This window comes from Sebastes fasciatus, chromosome 3, assembly GCF_043250625.1.
Source record: "Sebastes fasciatus isolate fSebFas1 chromosome 3, fSebFas1.pri, whole genome shotgun sequence".
NCBI lineage: Eukaryota > Metazoa > Chordata > Actinopteri > Perciformes > Sebastidae > Sebastes > Sebastes fasciatus.
Genome location: NC_133797.1, coordinates 35,790,852 through 35,816,122, shown reverse-complemented (window position 1 = coordinate 35,816,122; position 25,271 = coordinate 35,790,852). Strand labels below are relative to the sequence as shown.

General features: G+C 40.4%; 1 protein-coding gene across 1 annotated transcript in view; it reads right to left on the bottom strand.

Annotated features, from left to right (window-relative positions):
* Positions 1-25,271, bottom strand: part of prkcaa (protein kinase C, alpha, a) — a 188,303-nt gene that overhangs the window by 10,075 nt on the left and 152,957 nt on the right. The window contains exons 14-16 of the mRNA XM_074630632.1: positions 19,074-19,154; positions 16,368-16,475; positions 9,362-9,502 (exon numbers count right to left, since the gene is read on the bottom strand). Of these exons, the coding sequence (XP_074486733.1) occupies positions 9,362-9,502; positions 16,368-16,475; positions 19,074-19,154 (330 nt within the window). The remainder of the gene's footprint in view (positions 1-9,361; positions 9,503-16,367; positions 16,476-19,073; positions 19,155-25,271) is intronic.

The following is a 25,271-nucleotide window of genomic DNA, read 5'->3' as shown; positions in this document are numbered from 1 at the left end:
TCAAACTAGGCAGCGCTGATCAAATATGAATCAATATTCTGTTACTGTAATGCCTATTTCTCGCCTCAAATGTTTACAGAAACATCTTGTAGTGTACTGTTTAGCTGTAAAATGAGAAAGTTTGTGACCCGGCAGCTATGTTGAGATCTTTTGAGGAAATACTGAGCACCGCCCACCAGCCGGAGCACAGCCAATAGGAACGGTCTCTCTCTGAAATGACCTGTGATTGGTCAAAGTCTCCCGTCACGGGCTAGATTTTTTAAATCCTGAAAACAGAGCCATGAGGAGGTGTGGAAATCTCTCAGAGCACTTGAATTACAATATGCTGAAAGGCTATTATGGAATTTTTGTCCAATGATGCCAAAAAGCATTCTGCCTACTGGAGGTTTAAGGGAAGAGGACACAATAGACCATAAAAACATTGAGACACAGATGTTTCTAAAGTGTGTGTGCTTTTAACACGTCCTCCCATGACTATTGTTACAGGTGACAGGTGACGTCCACTCCAAGCCACTACTGTACCGCTCTGTCAGAGTGAACAGGAGGCAGGACAGACACTTCAAGATGTGTGTGTGTGTTGTCTCTTTCCCACACGGCAGATACCTGATGGGTAATCTCCAGCATCCTTCAACTGCTACATCTCTCCGTATTCTTGTCTTCTTCTATCCATCACTGACCAATCTGTCGCTCAAGTGAAGCGACACATTTTTCACTCTGACCTCCACCGACAATTGCCAGCACCAAGATGTGCCTTTTTTGGATCACAGGACAGTTACTGCTTGTGACATTGGGCTTCTGCTCTCAAGCGATATTGCGACCAATGTTTAAAGCAAAGCATATGGGATGGAGCTTCAGCTGCCAAACTCAGTGTGCGAAGTCTTTGGGAAATATTTTATAGAATATGCTTCACTTATTTTTATATATTTATTCTCAACAGAGAGGATGGGAGATTCAGCATGTTGTGTTCACTTGTACCGAGTGCTGAGAATATTTCATCACATTACAAATACAGTAGGGCTGTGTATTGGCAATAATCTGGCGATAGGATACGTATCATGAGACAGGGGTAACGATTCAATATATTGCAATATACTGCGATACTGTAAGCAAGGCGATATATTGCAATTTAAAAAATGTAATTATCATAAAGTGGGCATGTCTGTAAACAGGAGACTCGTGGGTACACATAGAACCCATTTTCATTCACATATCTTGAAGTCAGAGGTCAAGGGACCCCTTTGAAAATGGCAATGACAGTTTTTCCTCGCTGAAATTTAGCGTAAGTTTGGAGCGTTATTTAGCCTCCTTCCCGAAAAGCTAGAATGACATGTTTGGTACCAATGGATACCTTTGGTTTTCTTGTCTAGTTTCATATGATACCAGTAGCTTCACTCCATCTTTAAAACTGAGCCCGCTACTTCCTCCGAAAGATGGAATAGCGGCCAGGCCATCGAAAGAGGTTGATTCAAAATCGATACATTATTTTGGAGAACCGATATAGTATCACAAAACATAACACCCTTAAATTACAGGACCTTGAATACAGTAGACTAGAAACTGTTTTATGAGAGCTGCTCTCATAAGATAAATGAAGCTCAAAAATCTCCTATTTGTCATTGTGTGTTTCAGCCAACCCTTATGGGGTGAGACCAAAGCCATTACGCTGTTGATACATCCTCCCGTACACGGTGACACAGTGTCCTACACGGGTGTTTGACCTACTTTCTCTCATCTTTAATCTCTCTTCCTCTCTGTCTCTGTACACATACAGACGCCTCTGCACTCAAGCATATTAAAAGAACACTCAGCTACTTTGGATGGTAAATGAGCGCCTGCCTCCAATAAGAGTTGTGCCATGACTCTCTCTCTCTCTCTCTCTCTCTCTCTGCTGGCATGAGAAGCTATCTGTTCTTGTCATAATCTCCCGAACATCTTGCTTTGCTTTGATGAATTGGTAGCTTGTCAATAGCAGTGAAAAGCTTACAGATGGGCAACTGTTGTTTTAATTTAACATATATTATGAACAAGGAAGTGCAGAGTGGGGAAGTAACAAATTGCAATGCAGTAACTTAATAAGTAATTTCAGTTCATTCCACATTCAGAAATGGTCTCTGAAATGCATATGGAATTATCTACATCTTTTTCACTGCCTTATTTCATGACTGTGTAATGTGAGTAAACCACAAAGCACAGTTGAACCAATGGGTTATTGGTTATTGGCCTTACATGGCCACTTGTGCTTTGGCTATAGAGTGGTGCAGGAATGAGTCCTAAAACCCGGAAATGAGTTAGCATTTTAGCACTTCCTGTTCCCTCGTCTGGAAGTCAATGGTTTTTTTTGAATGGGATTTTAGTTAGATGGCTGAAATACGGTCTGTGGTTAACACAAACTGAAGAGATTTTAACGTTTTGTTCTACAATATAAAATAAATCAGTAAATATCCTGAATTCTGAAGCTTTTTTGTGTCTTAAAAAGGCGGTTGCTAACAAGTGGCTAAATAAGACTACAAAACGTCATCACGCCGAACGTTTTTTACTTCTGGCGATTGCATTCACACTTTAAAAATCATAACAGTGGTGTTCATTTGGGAAAATGATCTTGCTGAACAAAACGTGCCATAAATGTTTAATTGCCACAGAGTTTATTTTCTGCAATAATCCAAAACCCAATGTAAAAATCCCTTTGGCTTTTTGTCGAGAGAACCCAGGGCGATGCTAACTTCCTGGTTGGCCTACAAAAAATACGTTAATCCCCACAGCACTCTATACACATGCTTCAAAGAATCACTCTTACATAACCCAATTTTACAATTAAAAACTCCTGCATCATCTACACAGATGTAAAAGTAAAAAAACTGGACAATAATTTTAAGACGATAAATTTGTATAAAATTGGACGAACCTCAAAGCTATTACAAATTGGGCCTTTCTTTCAAAAACCCACAAAACTCTGCTTCTGTTGAGACATTAACTACAGATTTGATAGAAAATACAAATTGTCATGATCCAAACTTGGGAATTAAATAGAAAAAAATAAAGCCATAAACAAACTGAAAGTGCTCCCTCTTATGTCCCGTAAGCTAAAAAGAGGAAAGGCAGACATGCTCAGTCAAGTTGCAACAGTCTGTGCCTCTCGTTTTCTTACAGCTACAGTGAGTCACAACTCATCCATATTGCCATCTTGCTCTGTGTGTGTGTGTGTGTGTGTGTGTGTCTTGCTTGGACACTGTTCCGAGACTTCTGTGCAGTGACTAAGTCCTCCCACTCTCTCTTGCCCTGACTCCCTCCCTTCATTCACTGCTCCCATCACTATCAATCAGCAGCTTCCTATTTGACCTACTTTTCTCCGTCCTTCTCTGCTCCCTTCAGCCATAAAGACGCTCGGCCATCCACAAGTGGTCGTAAAACGCGTGACCACCGAGTGTGTTCTTGTACTCAAGATATTAGCCTGTTTTCATACCGACGCCGCTCGCTGGCATCTAATTCTGTGCTTGTTTTGTTACACCTGCAGTATAGACGCCTGCACAGTGACAGCTATGAATATGGATCACCAATAACAGAGCCTGCTCTGACACTCATTCTACCACACACACACACTCTGTGTCCTCCGTGCTGTCTGAAGCCCTGGTCCCATAGTTACAGATGGTTTGGATGTCTCAGCTGGGTGCAGCCTGCGTATTGATTGCAATTCCACGGCTGTCACAGGCGGATGAAGTGAGATTGAGCGGGGATAGGAGAAAGGTGAGGGAAGGAGGAGGAGGAGTGGATTAGAGAGGCACGGTTAGACCTGGTGAGGGGGGTGAGAGGGAGGTGTATAATGATAGCCATTTGGTGGTAATGGACTCGGAAACGGCGCTGTATTACACGGCACAGTGAGACTGAGATGGACATGCTGGATCGTTATGGAGCGGGTTACGGTGGTAACAGAGAGCGTTCAACAACGTTGCTTTACTCTCTCATGTTTCGCCCCTTAGCTGCAAAGCAGACCCATGCAAGCATGCACTGTACAAAAAGGACATGCACGATTGCATGCATCCACCTCCCTGCAACTTCAGCGTGGACACAAGCACAGAAGCTTTCCTTTCTCCCTCCGATATCGATTACCCCCCCGCCCCCGGTTACACACATATGCATCAAAAAGACACAGAGACGAGGCGTATACATGCAAGGGAATCTTCCTCCTCCGCTCTTCTCAATCTCTGTTAACCTTCACTCTCTTTAACCTTCCCACACACATACATTTACTCACACATACATACACACACACACAAAGCACACATAGCATTTCCAGGACACCCAGCACGTCCACTCAGCGGGAGACTACATGGACAAAGAGGTCAGGATTCACCTTATTAGAGGAACTGGAGCCCTTGAGGGGTGAAACAGAAGAGAACTACAATATTTAGACTTTATGTGAAACAGACACACACACACACACATGCACACACACACACACACACACACACACACACACACACACACACACACACACACACACACACACACTGAGACACTGAGTGACCTACTCTCTGTTGCCTCCTGTTTTGTTTTTAAAGAAACAGTCCACATGAACTCTTTATGAGTCTATGTGTGTGTATATATGAAGGAGAATGATAGAAAGACTCAGGAGAGAAAGTGTGTACATGATCATGTGCGATCTCAAGGGATTTCAAAACTACTCCTTACTGTGCAGCAAAATGTGAGCTATATGAGATATGCATTCATAATAAATGTATGCTACATGAATTATGCATGAGAGGCTTTGAAATTACTTATGGCCCATATAACACGTGCCATAAGGAGGCTCCGCCTGCAGCTGTGTTTTGACTATACCAAAGTATAGTCATGTAAAGACAGCATTATAGTCATCAGATTGACTTCAGTTTATGTTTAATGTAACGATTTCAGCAAAAAACCCAATTAATTTATTGATTTTTACTGCAGATATATTATGTTTTTACTAAACTTCATAATGCTGGGGTAGTCCTGACTCTGGTTTTGCTGTCAGTGTGGAATCACTTCATACTCTGACATCCATCTGGAGCGGGTAGTCGACTCCACTAATGGTATAACTTCCTCCTTGTGTCTTAAATTCTTCATATAAATCCCCAGAACTGTCAGCGACTCTTAATGGGAATGTTACAATGGACCGCAGTCAGATTACATCAGCTATCTCCACACAATATGAATATATATCCTGTATAATGCAGTCACCTTCACATAGTGAGACCTACTGCAATAACATACTGTAGGGCTAGGAAATAACAACATTATTTACTATACATTTACAAAACACTTAGTAGTGCCAACAACGCGTCTATTGCATACTGTATGTGTTGGGAAATGTGTGATGCTTATGCAAACAAACAGTGGAATTATATGATAGCGTAGCCTCACAGAAGCCCTAGATAATATACTGTATAGTAACCTGTTCTTAGCGTGTTCTGCCTCTTTACCCCCATCATGCTGCTGCACAGGATGAGCAGGTACAGGAGATGAATGGATGGATGGTTGTCATACCTCAAAGGCAACTATAACGTCTTGGTAAATGGTTGTGAATGCATTACAGCACATGAAATGTTGATGCACCATCAAAAGCAAGGATATGTTTCCATGAGAGCGAGACTGTACAATACAATCACGTCCTAACAACCACCAGTGTCCACAATTAAACGCTGCTGACAGATGTCTTTATTCTGTCTACCTAATACACTGTACCATTTTAGAAATGTTGTTGTGTACTCCCTACTCTTGCTGTATGAGTAGATCGTTTGCGATGTAAAGCCAAAGCTCACGATTTATGTTCTCACGCTGTACGGTCCGATCGTCAGCCACCACCTGAGTGCTCACACTGTACATGTAAAATAGAAAAAAAACACAGACGGTCGGCCCCTGCAGGCCGTTCTGGCTTTTGACAGTTGTCAATAAAGATTTGTTTGAAAGCTCCGAGGCAGGTAAAGTTTGTTTGCTAGCAGAGGTCTGTACGGGTCACATTGCTAAGAAGGCAGAAACGTGCTGCCTCGATCATCTGTGCCATCCTGTCCACTTATATCTATATGCAGATAGCTATGCCTGGTGACTGCTTCAAACTGCACACTACAACCGTGAGACAAACCATCTTCTTTTTTACAAGATGTTTCACCTGTTGGTACATTTTAAGTACATCTTCCTAGAATTATTAATGAAGATACATGTTTGAAAAGGCCAGGGGGCATGTTGTAGTTCAGTGGGTTTAAAATGTGTACGCCATGTAGAGCTGTACATAAAACATTATGCATGCTCTCTTAACTCTGTGCTGCATGTCCTCCCCTGAGTTTTACCACTACTGTACGTACGATGTCAACTCACACTGGACAATAAAAACTGGTGGCGACAGTAAGACCACTGGCAAAGTCATGTCGAAGAAGTAATGGTGGAAAATGAAATACTCTACACAAGTGAGAGGTCACTTTATGTATATGAAATCCGTTTTCTCCAACCCAATTTTTTTCAGGTATATTTTTGCTCAGGTCTGACAGAAGGTTTTACAAAAGTGACTTAAAAAAAGAGGACATTGCATAACTCTGTCCTGAGAGAAACATGTTTGGTTTGGAGTCTGTAGCAACACAATACTTCAGCATGAAGACAGTGTGGATGTGTGTGTGTGTGTGTTTGTAAAATAATAATCTGAGTAAAATAAGACGGAAGGAAAGAAGGAGGGAGGGTATGATCTTCAGTTTGCTGTTAATTTGCTTTGCAAATGTCATAATATTCCATCTATCCATTCATTATCCGTAACCACTTATCCTATTCAGGGTCGCAGGGGGGGCTGGAGCCGATCCCAGCTGACATTGGGGTGAAGGCAGGGTACACCCTGGACAGGTCACCAGACTATCACAGGGCTGACACATAGAGACAGACAACCATTCACACTCTCATTCACACCTACAGGCAATTTAGAGTCAACAATGAACCTGCATGTAGTTGGACTGTGGGAGGAAGCCGGAGAACCCGGAGAAAACCCACGCTAACACGGGGAGAACATGCAGACTCCACACAATAATATATAAGATAATAATCCATGATATGCGTTAATATTTTGGACACCATTTTAGGGCAAGTTTTAAAATATTAACACGAAGGATTTCCTGGAGTGATAAAGTGAATTTTAAGTGCACTAAATGAGATTGGATTCAACACATTAATGAAAACCTTGAGGAGAGTGACTCCACTATAAAATGTGGCATACGTAGATAAGGATTATCTGTATGTGTGTGTGTGTGTGTGTGTGTGTGTGTGTGTGTGTGTGTGTGTTGCTCGGGGGCGGTGGTCCTTTGACAAATCTGAGCAGTTCAGATTTAGGCGTGAGCTTTTTTTAAGCCCTTACAGTCCAACCAAGACCGTCAATTCCAGAGAGGGAAAGACGGGACATATTTTTGTGTAAATCTCATTTTAAGCATCTCATTGGTATTCCAAAAAGTTGGTGTTGAACTCATTATATAACTTCTGGGTTACTACATTATGCACCACCTGTTTAATTTGAACACTGTTCACTTTCACAATGCACACTGAAAACCTAATATTGTACTGTATGTGCAAGTTGTTTAAACTTTCATCATCTGTGAATAATATGAATTAACCCTGTACACAACACTGTAACCGTACCTCAGGAAAGCAACTACAGAAGTTTAGATTGATAACTTTCCCTGAAGTTCTGCTCAAGTTGGTAAACAAACAGCGAAGAACACATACTGCCCAAAGGAGTTAAGAGGGGCATAAAATGTCTCGCTATAACAGATTTATCCTGTAGTGATGAGCACATCTGAACTCGCTTGTTTAGATGCAAGAAAGTTGTATTTGTTTACTTTACTATCTGTATTGTGTTGCATGCATGGTCTGAGAGGGAGTAATAAATTAATTCAAATCAATTTCACATCAATTAGTCATTACCGCATTAATATGAAATGAAAGTAGAATTTCTGATACATCCAGACAAGACCACTGTCAAGAACAGCATTTACACATTGTGTTGAACTTGAGGGAAGATTGTTGATTGCTTTGCGGCACAAAGTGAGGATGTTGGACGGCACAAAGCAAGAAGATGGTGCTGTTCTTCCGGCACAAGCCACGTATTCAAAAGTTTCTAAAAATGTCAGATGATGAGTGAAAAGCCCAAAGAAACACAACCTCAGTGAAGCCATAGATGCAGCAGGACCGATGGCAATGAGGCAAAGGAAAGCGAAAGTGTGATAACGAGGTACATGGTGCAAAGAGCAGTCAAGTGTGCAGCGAGTGGCGGCGCACTTTTAGGTGTTTTGGCAACATAGACGTTGTTGGATTGCAAGAAGTCAGGTTTCTATTCAAATGTAGTAAACATTTTAAACCAATTTCCAGAAAATCTGCAAACAAAATAAATGTGTTTTCATTAACTAACGTTATGCGAATATCAGGGAGCTGGCCACGTTGAGATAAACACTCTTGTGTCCAGTCCCAATAAACCATTGCAGAAGAAGAGGGCGGAACAAGATGACGACGGAAAAGTCGATACATCAAACTCTCCATCTCAGCCAAGCATAAAAACTTTATTTTGGTATTTCAACTTTTTTTTAAATTTTGAATCATGTTTTTAATGTGCGAATTGAGGGAATCACTCTAAAGGTCTTTGCACACCAAGTTCATATTTTTCGTCTGCGTTTTTTAAAATCCGTCATCCGTCATAAAAACCATTACGTGCAGAAACCTTGCACACTGATTCTGATGCATTTTATTATTCTTTTAATTGCGAAAATTCTAAATATGATGGATAGCGCTAGTCCCAAACGGGGTAAATGAATGAATGACATTAGCAAGAAGCTATCGTTTAGCTGCCTACAGCACAATCACTACTCTGATCTCTACTAATCTTTGGCACATCCTTTGTTTTACGACCACACCCGATTCCAAGCTGTTCTGCAATCACCTCCCACAATATATCTCTAAATTCTGCATCTCTGTATTCTTTTATTTCTTTATTGTAAAGTGCTTTGTGTTGGGAGACAAAGGGAATCAGTTAATCAGATGCCATTTTGAATGATAACGTTTGCACGGAGGGTGGTCAAACAATCCTCTTTTGGCTTTTGACAGATGCGAAAAAACTGCATCTCCGGAAAATGCCTCTTTGCCGGCCCCATGCTGCACTTTGCACCATGCACAAATATGAAAATACAGCTCAAAGAAGCAAAATGTCCCTTTGTAACAGGAACAGACACGTGTAATGTGAAAGGTCACCTTATTTTAATGAAGGCTAAAATCATGGGAGAGAGGCTTGACCGTGGTTACAGTTATTATACCAAGTGGTATCACACTTTATTAAGACTATACTGTAAAAGTTTTCAGTACTTACCGATTTGGGCTTGAAGGGCGGCTGTATCTCCCTGTTCTGGAGGCGTTCCCAGTCGATGCGTCTGAAGAAGGCGTGTTCTCTAATGTCCCTCTCTCCCTCGAGGCCGCAGCCCAGACGCTTGGATGGGTGTTTGGTCATCAGCTGCTCATAATAAGAAACAACAAGATGGGTATGAAGTTATTAAAAAGACACTAGAAACTGACATTAAGCAGTGGTGATGATGATGATGATGATGGTGATGATGATGGTGGCGGTGATTCTTCCTAAAGTGTGAAATGCATGATACATATAGATTTTTCATCAACAAAAAAAGTAAAAACCTGTTTTTCTTTCTTCAATTTCTTCAGTAAATTCCACTCTCAGTCATACAGAGCACAGAATACAGTATGCAGACTTTGATTTCGTCAGCGTTTGGATTCATCACTCTAAAAAGTGTTAGTGTATCAGGAAAACCCTCACTTTGTTTTCTCACACTTCTGTGAACTTTCACCACTGTGTTTTTCTAGGTCAGTAAGTGACAGTCAAACAGATGGGTCTGAAAAAGAGTGATATAATTGTTGTTTTTCCCGTCCCTCTGCTTGTTCTGCCTTTAGAGAGCCGCTGCCACTTCCAGTCGCACCGCAACAACATGAAGACTAAAAGTACTCACACGAAACAAAACCAACAACAAAATCTGTCTGTGTTAAACGATGTAAGAGCCCTCTGGTATTAGTTAAACATAATTATAGAAATAATGTGTCAAGAATGAATTTAAATGTTTGTTTGGCAAGCTTACATTTGGAGAGCGCCTATACATTCTTGGTGATTGAATAAACGGAACACAAGTTGGTCTGGAGGAGGAAACAAACGGGCTCTATTTTAAATGCATTAAAGCAATTCCTACTCATTATGGAACATAATCGCTGGCTGGCTGCTTGCTTTTCAAAGTGTGTTTATATATATGTATATGGAATTTCACCAGTTATGCTATTTACATAAATATTTTTGCATTAGCACTCCTGCCTCAAGGCAGTGATTTGTCCTGATTGAATTGCTAAAGAAGGAAAGAAAGCCTTTGGAGATGGACAGAGAGACGGGCGGGTTTCAGTATTGACAGTCCAAGGACAAAATGACTTATTCATGCGCTGGACTCTGAAAGGGAAATGGTGCTTTGTTTGACTGAGCTATTTTAAATGCTTAAATAGGCTGGCTTCCATGCTTTGGTATCATATGCAGCGTATGTTTTTTTAAATGGTACGAGTACATGCATGCATGCATACTGCACATAGACACACAAGCCTCCAGTTAAATCCCTAATCTGGGACCTTCACATGTCACCTTGGCAGCTCTCCTGAATTATATGACATGCTTAGCAGTCACACTGTGTGTGTTTTATTCTCTTACACACAGGGAAGACTGTGTCTGTCAGTCAGGTTTCTTTACTAAACTTTACCAAATCTATATTTGTTTTGTGATGACATCTTTTGCTAAGTTGCTTTAAAGGAATAGTTTGAGATTTTGGGAGATATCCATTTTCTTCCCCGAAAGTTAGATAAGAAGATTGATACCATTCTCACGTCTGTCCAGACCACACGCCATAGCCGCATTGCTAACATGGTTGCATTGTTGTTGTTGTTGTTGTTGTTTTCAGCAACTTTGGGCTTGGCTGATTGGCAGCTGAGGAGCTCAACATGTCCTTACTTTTTAGCAACTTTGTCTAATACACAGAAAGAAATGGGGGAAACAACCTCATATAAAATTCAAGCTGTCAATCATTCCTGCAGACCAGCTCTGCTATCTCTCTCTCTCTCTATAGTGTATAGTTCTGCTGTATTGATACATGTTGTGTTCATCCCATCTATCTGATTCCACTCTCTCAATCTAAATAAATTCTAGGGCTGTCCCGAATACCAATTTTTTGGGCTTCGAAGCCTCGGTGAGAAATATTATTCTAAGGTATTCGAAGCTTCGGGACAGTGCCGCTAACCTCATTACTGTACACACACACGCATTTTTTATTGTTTACATTTTTTGATAATTAAAGAGATAAAACAATCTTGATATGCTGATGCAAACCAGTGCACATAACTTATACTAGTGTTCTTATCGCTTGGGTATTTTTTACTTTATATTTATTGTATGCCCTGTCTTATTTTATATACTTATTTCTTCTGTTAGAATCTGTGCTGCTGTGCAACTGCAATTTCCCCACAGTGATAAATAAAGTGCTATCCTATCCTTTATATGCTATGATACGCTAAAATGGCAAACTTTTTTCAGTGTTGAATATCTACTCGCAGGATCTTTGCAGGCCTGCAGCGAGCCCCTTCGACACACAGGCCGTGGGCTGCAGGGTTACATCTGAACTAGCAGAGTGCCTCCAGCTGGCTGAGTACATCGGACAGCTGTTGACGAGGAAGAAAAAGTCATTTGCAGCTTTCTGTCTGTTCGCACGTCTGTCACCGACGGTGAGAAAGCATCCTGCTGCAAACACAAGGCTGTCACCATTAAAATGACACACCTTACACATTGAAATGTCCTTGACAGCGACTGACTGCTGGCCTGCCGCCGTGTCAATCAAACAATACAGTTATTTTTTTTCCTTTTTAAACTTGAGCACTTGAAATACTTTGCATAAGTGTGATAGATAATGTTCTCCTGCAAAAAAGTAAAATGGGGTGTTGACATTTCATGCGGAGCGTTTGATCATTCTGTCTGCAAACTGTTAGCACTCAAATCCCCCTTTCAGCAAAAGGTTTAGTCGCATGTGTTCACAAAGTGTGTACATAACTACATAACAAAGTTACCCTGCTGTTTCTGCTGAGAACATCTAATCGTTAGATTTGACGGGATGGGAGGGAGGGAGGTGAGACACAGAGAAAGAGTAAAAGGGAAAGCAGATGGGGTCTGTAAGTCAGCGGGGAGTCTGGCCAGGTATAAAGTGTGATTCAGTACATCAAGGCTTTCAAAACACACACACCTTAACCCTCTGAGAGACGCCGGGATCAACTGAGGCAAAACATCTGATGAAAGACGAGCCACACTTGTGCATGGTCTTACATTTTAAGAGTTGTTTAAGAGCGGTCTCTACGGACTAGCATGGTCTGAGATCTCCAGGTATATTTCTATGTAGGTCTTAGTGTTTGAAATGCCACTTTCCCATCGTTATGCCTGATTACCCTTATTATATACATATATGTATATAAACCTTCTGTTCCTGTTTTGTTTTTTTTTATTTAATTTTGTGCATGTTATTTTGTGTGTATGTATTTGTATGCACATATGTATATTTTATATATTTTCATTTTCTTTATCATTGTTTATTTATACATTTTATTTTATTTATTATTGTTTATTTTTATATTTTTATTTTATTTATTATTGTTTATATATATATATTTTTTTTTTTATTTATTGTTTATTTATATATTTTATTTTGACAATACAACAGGAACCTTACTCACTTACTGGATGCTTTTGCCTCCAGAGAATCATTCAAGTAAATTAGTCAAGGGTAAAATTTTCACTGATATTTACCTCTACATCATAATTTACACTCAAAACATATTTATTTTTATCTGTCTCATTCTCTCGCAGTAATCATAATGAACTACAACAGCATTGAAATAGGCGACCTATAGGTAGCATCCCATTATGTAGATGAATGTGTATCTATACCTGTGACCTATTTAAAATGTAATGAACTGTACAGTATATGCAGGCTTGCTAAAAATAGAGACTGTATCTGTATGAACAGTAGCACAATAAAACTCCACCTCCTCGACTACTATTATCCACTGCTGTATTAGCATCAGTTTTCTGTCAACATCTGTTCTTCTCTTTATCTCCCTCTAACCACTCTTTGTTTTATTTCTCTTGTTGTTTTATTTCTTCCCTCCCTTTCTCTTTCTCTCTGTTCTCTCTTGTGTGTCAGGCTGCTGGCAAGCTCTATGTATCCATTAAGAGGAAGTGCTGCAGCCAAACAAGGGTTGAGACAGGGACTTGGGCCGAGACCAGGACACACAAAACGCATGTGTGCACACACAGCTAAGAAAACGAAGGAGGAAGAAAAGGATGGGAAAAGGAAAGAGGGGGACAAAGGGAAACAAGTGGAGTTGAGGAAGGGACAAGGAGACAAAGCATGTTATTGCACAGCTCGTTGAATTTGCACTGCCTCTGGACAGAAATAAAACGGCCACTTTCACTATTAAAATCCTGCTATGCACACACACACACACGTTTACACAAATGTGTGCTTTTCTGTAAACCTTGTGAGTATTTCCTGACATTTAAAGAAAGAAAGAAAAGCAAGGTTTGTTTACACATTCCTTAAAAACCCGGTGGACCACCATGGGACCTTATGTCAACAGAGAGAGAGAAATATTTTTTTGATCTGGTTTGAACTGTGCCATGAATCACACATTTGATGTTTGTCAATTTAAAACATAATTTTTCAAGTCAAGAAAGTCTCAGTTTGTCGTAGTATTATTTAGTTTTGTGTGAAACCGCTCAGTGAACTACATCTCTCGTCTCGCACAATATACGTCACCAACACTTGCGAGCTTTCTAACGAGCCGGTCACTGATTACTCTGCAGCATGCATGGGAACAAATTACAATATAATAAGTTTCTGATTAAGTTGCCGACGTAAAGCCATCAAGTGGCGGCTGCACACGTGTGTCTGACCGGATATATGAACATGAGACTGCTGAAAACGGTCGTCTGCTGATTGACGGCGCACCTTTAGCTGTTAGTTTAGAAGGCGCTTGATTAATGCAGCGGAGTTTCCTATGAGCGAAGCATTTTAAACGTCTATATCTCAGTCGATCATGTTCATTTAATTGTGGGAAGCCAAAATCGTGATCACAATTCATAATCGATTAATTATGCAGCCCTATTGTACAGTGTGTTTGCTGCTCCCATGCTGTATGCAAATTTTGATTGTTTGTAAATAGGAAACGTGTCCACTCTGATAGTTAAACTTGCTCAAGAGGGGTTTGCTTTTGACTGTCCATGGTGTTTTACATATAGCCAGTATAATTGATTCTAGTCCAGTTTTCGGTTTAAAATTATAACTTATTACATTATTACTTAATACTGTATAAAATACTGTAGGTTTTACATATTAAAGACAATTTAGTGTCAATTGCTGTAACAAATGACTCGTTGTGGTGAATCTGTTTTCTATGGAGATGATACTTATACGTACATTTTGACAGTCAAAATTCACATCCTTCTACACAATTAGATTTTTTTTTCTACTGTGTAGCTGGAAAGTTCTAGACTTATAGAACAACACGCTTTGTAAAATAGCTATAAATCATTTGCAATAAACTTTTAAAACTGATAAAGCTACTTTACAGACACTTGTGAGAAGTATGTTAGATGACCTCATACTTTCCCTTCAATGCTTTAATAATGCAAAATGTCACAGACAGGAGAACTGGGCGGGAAGAGGAGGAGAGGGAACTTGCAGATGAGTTCCCAGACAGTATTTTAAGAAAGCCTACACTTCATTCTTACAGCAAAATGGAGCTAGTCTTCCCATATGTTACGTCTAACTCCAGAAGGCTAAGAAAAGCCTTCCAGCAGTCTGCGACGCAGCCTGTCAGAAAGGACTTGTAGCCCTCTTACGAGAATAATTATTGTGGCTTCAGTGAGGAGCGTGAAAGACTGAGTTTAAAATGCTGATTTACAGGATTTATACCGAGGTGGGAAAAGCTTTAGGGGGAAACAATCCCAGTTAAATGGGACAATAGACTGAAGGGGCAAGTTCGATATCAGACAGATGAAGTGTCGGTTCCACAGACAGCAATGTTAACCTTTTATGAATACCAAAAAGACTCACCTATTATCATGTTTATGGACTTTTCTTAACCACAAAAACTGGTTTATAATAGGTTTGGGATGATTCATCTATCTCCTGATTCAATACACATGAAATGTTTTATACTTCTGGTGAATATAATCAATCATACAGTTCCCTTTGTTAACACCTTATTTTGAAAACCGGACGTAGTCACACGTGTATACTTCCGCTAACTTCACCAAGTCCAGTTCTAGCTCTCCCGTCGGCTTGGTCAGCTCCATCGGGGCCGTTTGAATGCATTTAACATAAATGTCAGTATATTGGTACAGTTGTAGCGTCGGCTGATTTGACCACAGAGATGAGAGTGACGGCCGGCTTGACCGCACGTTACTGCAATACAGTACGATAACGTTTCCTAGCATGCAGCTTTAGCCATGATGTCTAGCTCTGCTTTTCCAGGCAATGTGTGAAACCCAAAGTGTTTCCATACTTTACTGTATGTGTAGTGTTTACCATGTTGGATTTAACATGTGACAGTGCAGGTCGTAACCATGTGGTCTCTTCGCCCTTTTTATACTTTTTTGTTTCGGCTCGCAGCGGCCGGTGTCGTGCCAAAACTGATCATCTGCCAAAAACGGATTTCCACTCACGGGAGCGTGTGCAGCTTCTTAAAGCTTTATCAGTCAGTTTATAGTCTACCGCTACTATTATCTGGATCAAACAGTCATTATGTGCACATACACATAACTGCACGTCTGTGGTAGTAGCAAAGGTAAAAAGTAATGGGCTGGTATAGGGCACAGAGCAGGTAAAATAATGCATAGTCATAATGCAAAGGAGATCATTTCTATAACCCATCCGTAAATCATTATAATTACAGTCTAATTCCAAATATAAACAAGGATATTAGACATTCCAAACAAAATATCGCAAACAATAGCAGCCTATTATTGCCTATGTCACGCAAATGACATGCTGCATGCGCTCCCACGAGTGGAAATCGATTTTTGGCAAACGATCACTTTTTGGCAAGACACCAGCTGGTTTGTTTTGGTTGACGGATACTGAACGGATATAACGTCACGTTACTCTGATTACAACAATAAAAGCATAGACTCAAATGGAGCAAATATATCGATTCTAGCATTAAAAAAATCGATTTCAAAATCATAAAAAAAAATACATAGGTGAACATGACGGTAAAGAACGTCCACTCACCCCTTTGCAGATGGAGACAGCTTCTTTGGACATGGACTTGGGGTAGGACACGTTGTGCTCCATGATGGACTGGAACAACTCATCTTCATCCTCTCCATCAAACGGAGGCTGGGGGTGGAAGGAGACGATATTGAGAGTGTTGTTGGCGTTTCATCCATTATCACATAGTGAAGGAATAAATTGTTGCCGTTCTCTAGACGACTTTTTACTACTAAAAGTAAAATGTCACCATGTTGCACCGTGGGGATCCAGGGATTGAGCCCTCTCCACTTGTCAGGTAAATTGACCAAATTTAGTGAAAACTGTTTTCCCTCATGAATAAAGACGAAGAGGGCAGAAAAACAGGACACACGTTTAACTTAAAAAAGAGTGGCAAGAGGAAGAACAGGGGAGAAAAAGACACTAAACAACAAAGACAAGAAAAAGAGAAAACAAGAAGGAACACTGCAGAGTGCGTGCGAACAAGTTTCACAGGAAGACCTTGCAGGGCAAATGGAGTGGATGACCCAGCTTTTCCCCTGCTCACTGGGTGGTTATCATCAGTAACCATAATGTGGGTGTTTTGACAGTCCATAAAATGAATTATTCGTCATTTCCACTCCACTGGCCCCTTCGAGTAGAGATAGCCTGTCTACGTCATGCCCTCTTTACCTGATTTCACACCAGGCAGGGAGGGACAGAGGAAGGGAACATCTGAATAGGTAAAAACTTAATTGTTCAACAGTTCTGAGTTCATTTGGGAATGAGAAACTAACCTGTCTTAATGTGTTGCTTTATTGTGGAGGAGCTTGCATTTGCATGTACTTGCACTTTTGGAACGAGAGTTACTTAAAAAAATATGTAAATAAGTCATAAATGTCTTAATAAGTCATTTAGTGCTGAGTCTTGGAAACATGTTTTATTAAAAGCCCAAAAAACCTTCTGATGGGGGAGATTTTTTTTAATGCAATATAAAGAGGACACATTAAGATGTAGAGATATGAGCCAGACAATATATTAATCAAGCAAAGTGGTGATTACTCTTTTTTTTTTTTTTATCTCTGACATGGTCTGATTCCACTAGAATGAGGTTTAAGGTTGATGCTGAAACCTCTGTGTTTAGCAGAGTCACCATAAATAGCTAATGCTAGGCTAATCCGTGAAGAGCTCACATTATTCCGATGTAACCACATAGTGATGTCGCAGCTCCACGTTAATGCTATGCTTGTTAAACAAACCTCAAAAAAGTAAGCGTGGAAAAGTAAGCTTCCCAAACCGGTAACATAAAAGAAGTGAGCAAATTGAATCGCCTCAATTTGTGCAAAAAATGCAGACACACTTAGAGGCATGAAGAACACAAAAAAAACATGTCAATATTGGTGCTCTTCCTCAGGAGGCATCTTCATAAGAATATCCACGCTCCTCCTTGTCTTGACTTGTTAAACCTGTATCTGATTCCTAAAGAAGCTCTTCTTTACCAGCCAACACATTATTGATACGCTCACTTCAGTAGCTGAGACTATTGTTCAGAGTATCGACTCGTGTCCACTGGCAGCACACCGTGTACTGTATCCAGGAATAAACAAAGAAACTGAAATTCACAGGTCAGTGGTGAAGTGAGCTGTTCAATGCAGAAATACGAGAAATTTACTTTGCTCAATTTGGGGGCACTAAAAACAATACAAAAATCAAAGCTACAGTTTGTAGGATTTAGCAGCATCTAGTGATGTGGCAAGCCTACTTTAGGAGCGATGGAAGTCAGATGGCGGGTGGCGGTACCACGGTTTTCTACTCTGCGGCTAACGTTACCGCGGTTTCACAATGTGTCGGAGAACTACGGTTGCCTTAAGGTAATGTGAAAAGGTGTTTGATTTGTCCGTTCTGGGCTACTGTAGAAACATGGCAGAGCAACATGGCGGACTCCATGAAGAGGACCCGCTCCCCATTTAGATATGAAGGGCTCATTCTAAGCTAACAAAAACACAACGATTCTTAGTTTCAGGTGATTATACACTAATGAAAACATAGTTCTGAATATTATATTCCATTTATGCTAATAGATCCCCTGAAATGTTACACATTGTTCCTTTAAAGAGACGGTAGGTTGCATTTTTCTATTAAAAGAGTACCTGATTTAACGTTGTACTCCTGCAGAACCAGAGATAGTGTCTTTTTTATTCTATGCATTCTTCTTCGTCAAAACTTGGTGCCTATGTTACCCCCAATGCAACTCAACCGACAGTTCAGTCAGAGATTCAGATATATTATATTATTAGTGGCTAATGGGGCGGACTACAGAGGTCTGGTAAGCTTCCAGTCTGCGTAGAATTACAGTCATAATCAAAGTCAGGGCAGGGCGAAAGTTTACACCATTTAGGATGTACCCTATGATTGGAGGTTGTTTTGAAGATGTTTTGTGTGTATATTTGTCAGTGTTTATTATTAGTCCTGGTGGGAAGGTCTTTGGGAAGCACCACCTGAGTACATTTAGGCCCACATAGAGCCTCGCTGCTCGGGGAACTTGAAAGTGGGAATAATGTGGGAGTGAGCAGTCTGTGAGCAACCTTGTGCAACTGTGTAAAGTTGTCGGCATAATCTGTAGTAGGAAGTTACATAAGTAGTACTGTACTGTGTGTGTGTGTGTGTGTGTGTGTGTGTGTGTGTGTGCGTGCGTGTGTGTGTGTGTGTGTGTGTGTGTGTGTGTGTGTGTGTGTGTGTGTGTCTCACCTGTCCTGCCAGCATTTCGTAGAGCAGAACTCCATATGCCCACCAGTCTACGGAGCGTCCATATGGCTGATATGCAATGATCTGTGGAGGAAGGAAGAGAAAAAGTTCAGAGGTTCAGCCTAACTCAAACAACTTGTCTCAGTCATGTCAAAGATGTTTGAAAATTCATCAGATGACGTCGCAGTGCTTTACTGTATCGACAATTACACTAATCTGTTTACAAGTGAGAGACTAGAAAAATGTGCTGCCTGTCAGTGGAACAACCGATATTTAAACTGAAACCCAGTATTTTCTTCTGTCAGCTCAGAACTTTTTCATCTCATCATGTTCACTTATGCAGACTGTGATCCATTTTTTTAAACTACTTTACGAAAAAAAAAAAAAACACTTTCATGTTGGTACACCACCTGGCTAACTGACTCAAAAATTAAAGCAACCTTCTGAACTAGACCACAACATACTGTACACGTGATCGCTTTGGATCTGTAGATAAAATATGCAGCTAGTCACATATCCTATAAATATTTCTGTGCATTATTCATCCATGACGAGTTTCATCACTTATCCTATATTCTGTTACCTCCGTCTGCACTGAAAGTACATATCATTAGACTGCAAAGATGTAGCACGGTATTCACTCACAATGTATACGCTCCGTCTGTGTAATGTCATTTAGTCTTATTCAAATCCAACAAATCTATATATCATATATTATATTATGCAATTCTATAAGACTGTGATATTGTAGCAGCTCTGAATGGTAAATTCAATGCAACATCAAACAAATTGTGCTTTTCTAAATGTTCTTGATAAGTTACCAAATGGTAAAGCAGGAGACATTTTTTTAGAGAAACATTTAACTCAACTGTGCCTTAAAATGCTACCGACACATGCATATGAAGTTTGATAGCAGCCTTGAAAACCCTGTTTCGTGAATTAAAATCACAACTCTTCATACAGTGGTTTGACCCAGACAAAGCACGTGTTAAGCCATGGGTGTAACCACAGCTGTGACTTGGCACAAATGCTGGATGACCCCTGAATCATGTCGATTTCAAATCACCTGCGACAACAACTTTTGCCATGGTTGAGCAAAGAAGATAAGAAGCTAGTAATTTCAGACAAGCAGCGAGCATTTGGTGCGTAGGAAGTGAGCAGATAACAACACACAGACAAGAGTCACTGTATATCATTTCGAAAAGATACGAGCACCACAGAGTTACAAAACAGTTCTCATGCGATGATGTTGCCGCAGCTGAAGCTGAAAAGCACAGTTCACACTTCTTCACAGAAACAAAAACAAAGCAAGCTCACGGTGGGAGTAAACAACAGTGAAGCCAGTGTGAATAAAACTCTTACTGACAAGTGTTTGCACATTTGGAAGGGCTATCTCGACACTCACAATTTGTTTCGTTCGAGTCCTTTTGTTCTGAATACTGACGACATGATTTTTTACTTCATGACTGAAATTGTGATTATTTATCTGGGTTATATGGTTTTAAGGTATGGATTAGTCATATGCTAATAAAGTTAAGCTACCAATGCAAAAATACAAGTCCTAATATCAAATGTCTGATGAGGAAGGTCTAATACAAGATGAGACAAAGTCACCCAAACCTCCTTAAAGGGATAGTTTGGATGTTTTGAAGTGGTGATGTATGAGGTACTTATACATATACTTATACATAGTCACCGTATTACCTACAGTAGATGACGTTCGGCGCACTCCCAGTTTGGAGAAACAGACAGAAGTTACCGCACGGTCAAAGCGATGTACTGTTGTGGACGCAGGCAGTACCAAAACGTATTTTAGCCACCTACTGTAAAAGAAAGTCTCACCTAAAAAAATCAATATCAGTTAAGTGTACGCTATATTTTGAATATTTTCCGGTGGTTTACCTTGCCCTGAGACAGCTATACAGTCTATGTTTCCAAGAGGGAACTGAAACCGTTATCTATGGTCTCGCCAAAGCCACCAGACTCCATTGAAAAACATGGGAGTTGCTGGTCTACCGCTGCCTCGATCTTTTAGTTTGTTTGTGTTATTGTGTGATTTTGATTAGTTCAGATTCTCCAAACAACAACAAACCAACCAATCGAGGAAGTGGTAGACCAGCAATCCCTGCGTTCTGAGAGTTTTTTTAAACAATGTTACAGTTTTTTCAATGGAGTCTGGTGGCTCTGTTGAAAGAGGATTGTCTGACGGCAAGGTAAAGCGGGGAAAATATTCCAAATATAGTGTACACTTAAACTGATATTGCTTTTTTTTGTTTGGGCCTTTCTTTTAGGTTGCTAAAATATGTTTTGCTGCCGGCCTCGTCCACAACACTATATTGTTTTGCTCCCGTGCGGTGACTCCTGTCTATTTCTCCAAGCTAGGGGCGTGCTACTGTAGGTAATACACCTATTATGGATAAGCACCTCATACAACCCCACTGCAAAACACCTGAAATATCCCTGTAATGTCATTAATCATAGAATAGGGGGACAAGTTTATAACAGGTACATCTTTTATCCAAATGAAATAACACAGAGATAAACAAAAGAGAGATTGAGACACAGGAAGTGAAGAATGTCAACAAAAGGAGCATAAAAACCTCCAGTGGATATATTGGGAATTAAGCCTCTCTCAATCTCAACTGTGACATTTTCTCTGGTGACAAAATGGAATTTCCCGTGGGTGTCTATGACATTGGCCAAGGTTAATGCTTTCACCCGCTTTGACCTTATTCACACCACTCAGAAGACACACACACACACACACACACACACACACACACACACACACACACACACACACACACACACACACACACACACACACACACACACTTCACAACCACATCCATTTCCCCGGAGTCTCTTCTGCAATAGAACAGCAGTTGGTGTAGCCATGTGTATACAGTATGTGCAAGGTCACACACAGCATGTTGTTGTATGTTAAGACTATGCATTTATGCACACACAGGAGACACAGGACAATATGGTGACCCCACACACACAAACAGCAGTTCTGTCGTAGGGTACATTGCTCTGTGGCCTTTGCTGAGTAACGTCTGACCTCTGCAGCACACATGCTGCCCTGGGAGACTCCTCCAGCTTAGTAACACACATATATACAAACACACGTATGGACGACATACTGTATATGAATAAACAGAAACTTGTGTTCATGCAGATACACACATACATATGAAGCATATACACAAATGGGCCTAGGTGTGTCTGTCCTGTATCACTCTATAACCTTCGCTGCTATAACATCTGACCTCTGCGTCACCCATGGGAGCCCACATACGCACACAGGGGGACAAACACGCCTCCAGCTCTGCACTCCACGGTCATGACGCCGTCCTGAGGGCTGATGGGAGCCGGCTGGACACGACGTACATCCACGTGTTTACCCTCATACGCAAAGGCGAGCACGGGCACAAACTGGCATGCACTAATGTGTCTTTGAATGTCACTCTAACTGTGAGAGTCATAGAAGCAGAAATAATGTATATAGCACTCATTTAATGTCACGGGCTGTGTGGCGTGATCAGTTCTTCCTCAATACATCACATTTTCCTCTTTTTTTATTTCCTCTAGTATTTTCAGTTCGACATAAAGCTAGATACAAATATCTCCAAAATAATGATAAAAAAAATATATATATACATTAGGGCTGTCAAAGGTAACGCGTTAATAAAGCATTAACGCAAATTTGTTTTAATGCCACTAATTTTTTAACTTGCCAAGGTCGTAGTAGGCTCAGCTTTAAAGCTAGAGTGAAAATATAGGTATCATATGAAACTAAAAAATCTAATCTAACTAGAAAAACCGAAAGAATCCATTGGTACCAATCATGTCATACTAGCTTGTCGCAAAGAAGGCTAAATGACGCTCCAAACTTGCACTAAATTTTGGCGAGGAAAAACTGGCATGGCAAATTTTCAAAGGGGTCTCTTGACCTCTGACCTCTGACCTCAAGACATGTGAATGAAAATGGGTTCTATGGGTACCTACAAGTCTCCCCTTTACAAAGACATGACCACTTTATGATAATCACATGTAGTTTGGGGCAAATCATTTGCCATGTTATGATTTAAGCATATTTTTTATGTTAAATGCAGTACCTGTGAGGGTTTCTGGACAATATCTGTCATTGTTTTGTGTTGTTAATTGATTTCCAATAATACATATATACATACATTTGCATAAAGCAAGTATATTTGCTCACTCCCATGTTGATAAGAGTATTAAATACTTGACAAATCTCCCTTTAAGGTACATTTAGAACGGATAAAAAAAATTGTGATTAAATTGCAATTAATCGTGATTAACTATGGACAATATTTTAATCTATTGACAGCCCTAATATACATAATAATACTTTAACAATATATTAAATAGCTTTGTTCTCTATGTATTTAAAGTCTATTGCATGTCTATCATGTAACAATGTTTACTGCTTAATATCTCAGGTCTGCACTTTTGAAAAGAAATTTGCTATCATCATATCTAAATTGGGATGTAACAGAAAATGAGGTACTTCAGATGACAACAGATTATACATTTACAGGGCCGTCATGTAATTCGTTTTCCACGACCTTTTAGTATGTGAAAGCCTCTTATCACAACACCTCTATCCTTGACCCTGGTGGACATGTTTCATGAAGTTCAGATGGTCAACTAAACGTAAACAACATACAAACCTTGCATAACCTTTCACACGGTCACCTAACACTTAAAAGCCCAACTTGCAGACCCCTCATCCCCGGGTGTTACAGCTTTACAGTCCACAAAGATGAGGGTTGTTTTACTCATCCTGCTCGGCTGCTGCCTGTCTGAGGCAAGCGTCCTGGGACAGAAGCTCACTGCTATCACATACGCTCAGGACGAGTCCGCTGAAGCAGACAGCTCCACTCTGCTCAGCGAGATGATGGCCGTGTTGGACGAACAGAGAAATGAGCTGCGACACACCAGAGAGCAACTGGTGCAACTTCAGAAAGTACAAGGTACGTGCAGGGAGGTGGTGGCGTGGTTGTATCAGACTTATTAAACTGAAATATAGTATTACTACTTAATATTTCACGTTCACTCATACTGCATTACAACATTTGTGTGATTAATGTATAGAACAGACATGCGTGCAGAGGATCCCTGACGGCTTGATGGAGGAACTATGGAAACAGTTGGAAGCACTCAAGGACGGCTATACAGGTACATTTACAAAAGCATAATTACATTATGTGTTTTTTACAAAATTAGCAAGTTTGTATTATAAATATTATATTTGTTTTTAAATAAAATCAATTTAATTATAGTTTCTGAGTTTCTTTTAGGAAGTTTCTATCAATACCTAATGAATTATTGCCATTATGTAAAAAAGACCATGAGGGCCGGCTGAGAGTCGGTGAGATGCAGCAAGAGGAGCAGAGGAGGCAGGTGCAGCAAATTGTGCGCCAGTACACAGGTAAGATAACTTTATCCACAACATGAGACATAAAGCTGAGGTTCTTTTTAAAATACTTATAATTCAAAAAGGAGATTAAATAAGGAAGCAGGTTGATATTTCCCTTGCTGAAATATAGCCAATAAAGTTAACTCCCTACCCCTTTTTCTTCCACAATGGCTGCAACCTGTATTCTAAATGCTATCCATCAATCATTTCATTTGTTTACTCCCATGATCTTTCTCCCGTCTTTACTGAGCAGACCTGGAGGCCAGACTGGACGCCAGTGATCTGGAGGGCCAAAGCAAACGAGTGAAACAACTGCAGAGGGAAAGTAAAGGTAACGCAACAAACAAGTCAATTATTAATGACCAGCAAAGTAGATTTCCTCCTCTCCTCATCTCAGCTCATCTAATCTCACCCTCGTGATTGATCTTTGACTGACTGGTTGAAGTCATTCAGTATTTATTCCCTCATTTCTAACGAACAGAGCTGAAGGCCGGACTGACAGAACTCGGAAATAAGCTCGGAGACGCTGACGCAGGAGTGAAGGAGCTGCAGGCTGCTGATCAAGGTGAATTAACTACATTCGTACCGCATGATAATGTATCAGTATCTGTATCTGCACAATTCATTACATGAAGGATAGAAGGACTATTGACTATGTGAGGCAGCTTTGTCCTGGAATCATCTGTGTCACTAAATATTTCATCTTCCAGGTCTGGGGGCCAGACTGAACGCCACTGATGTCCAGGCTGAGA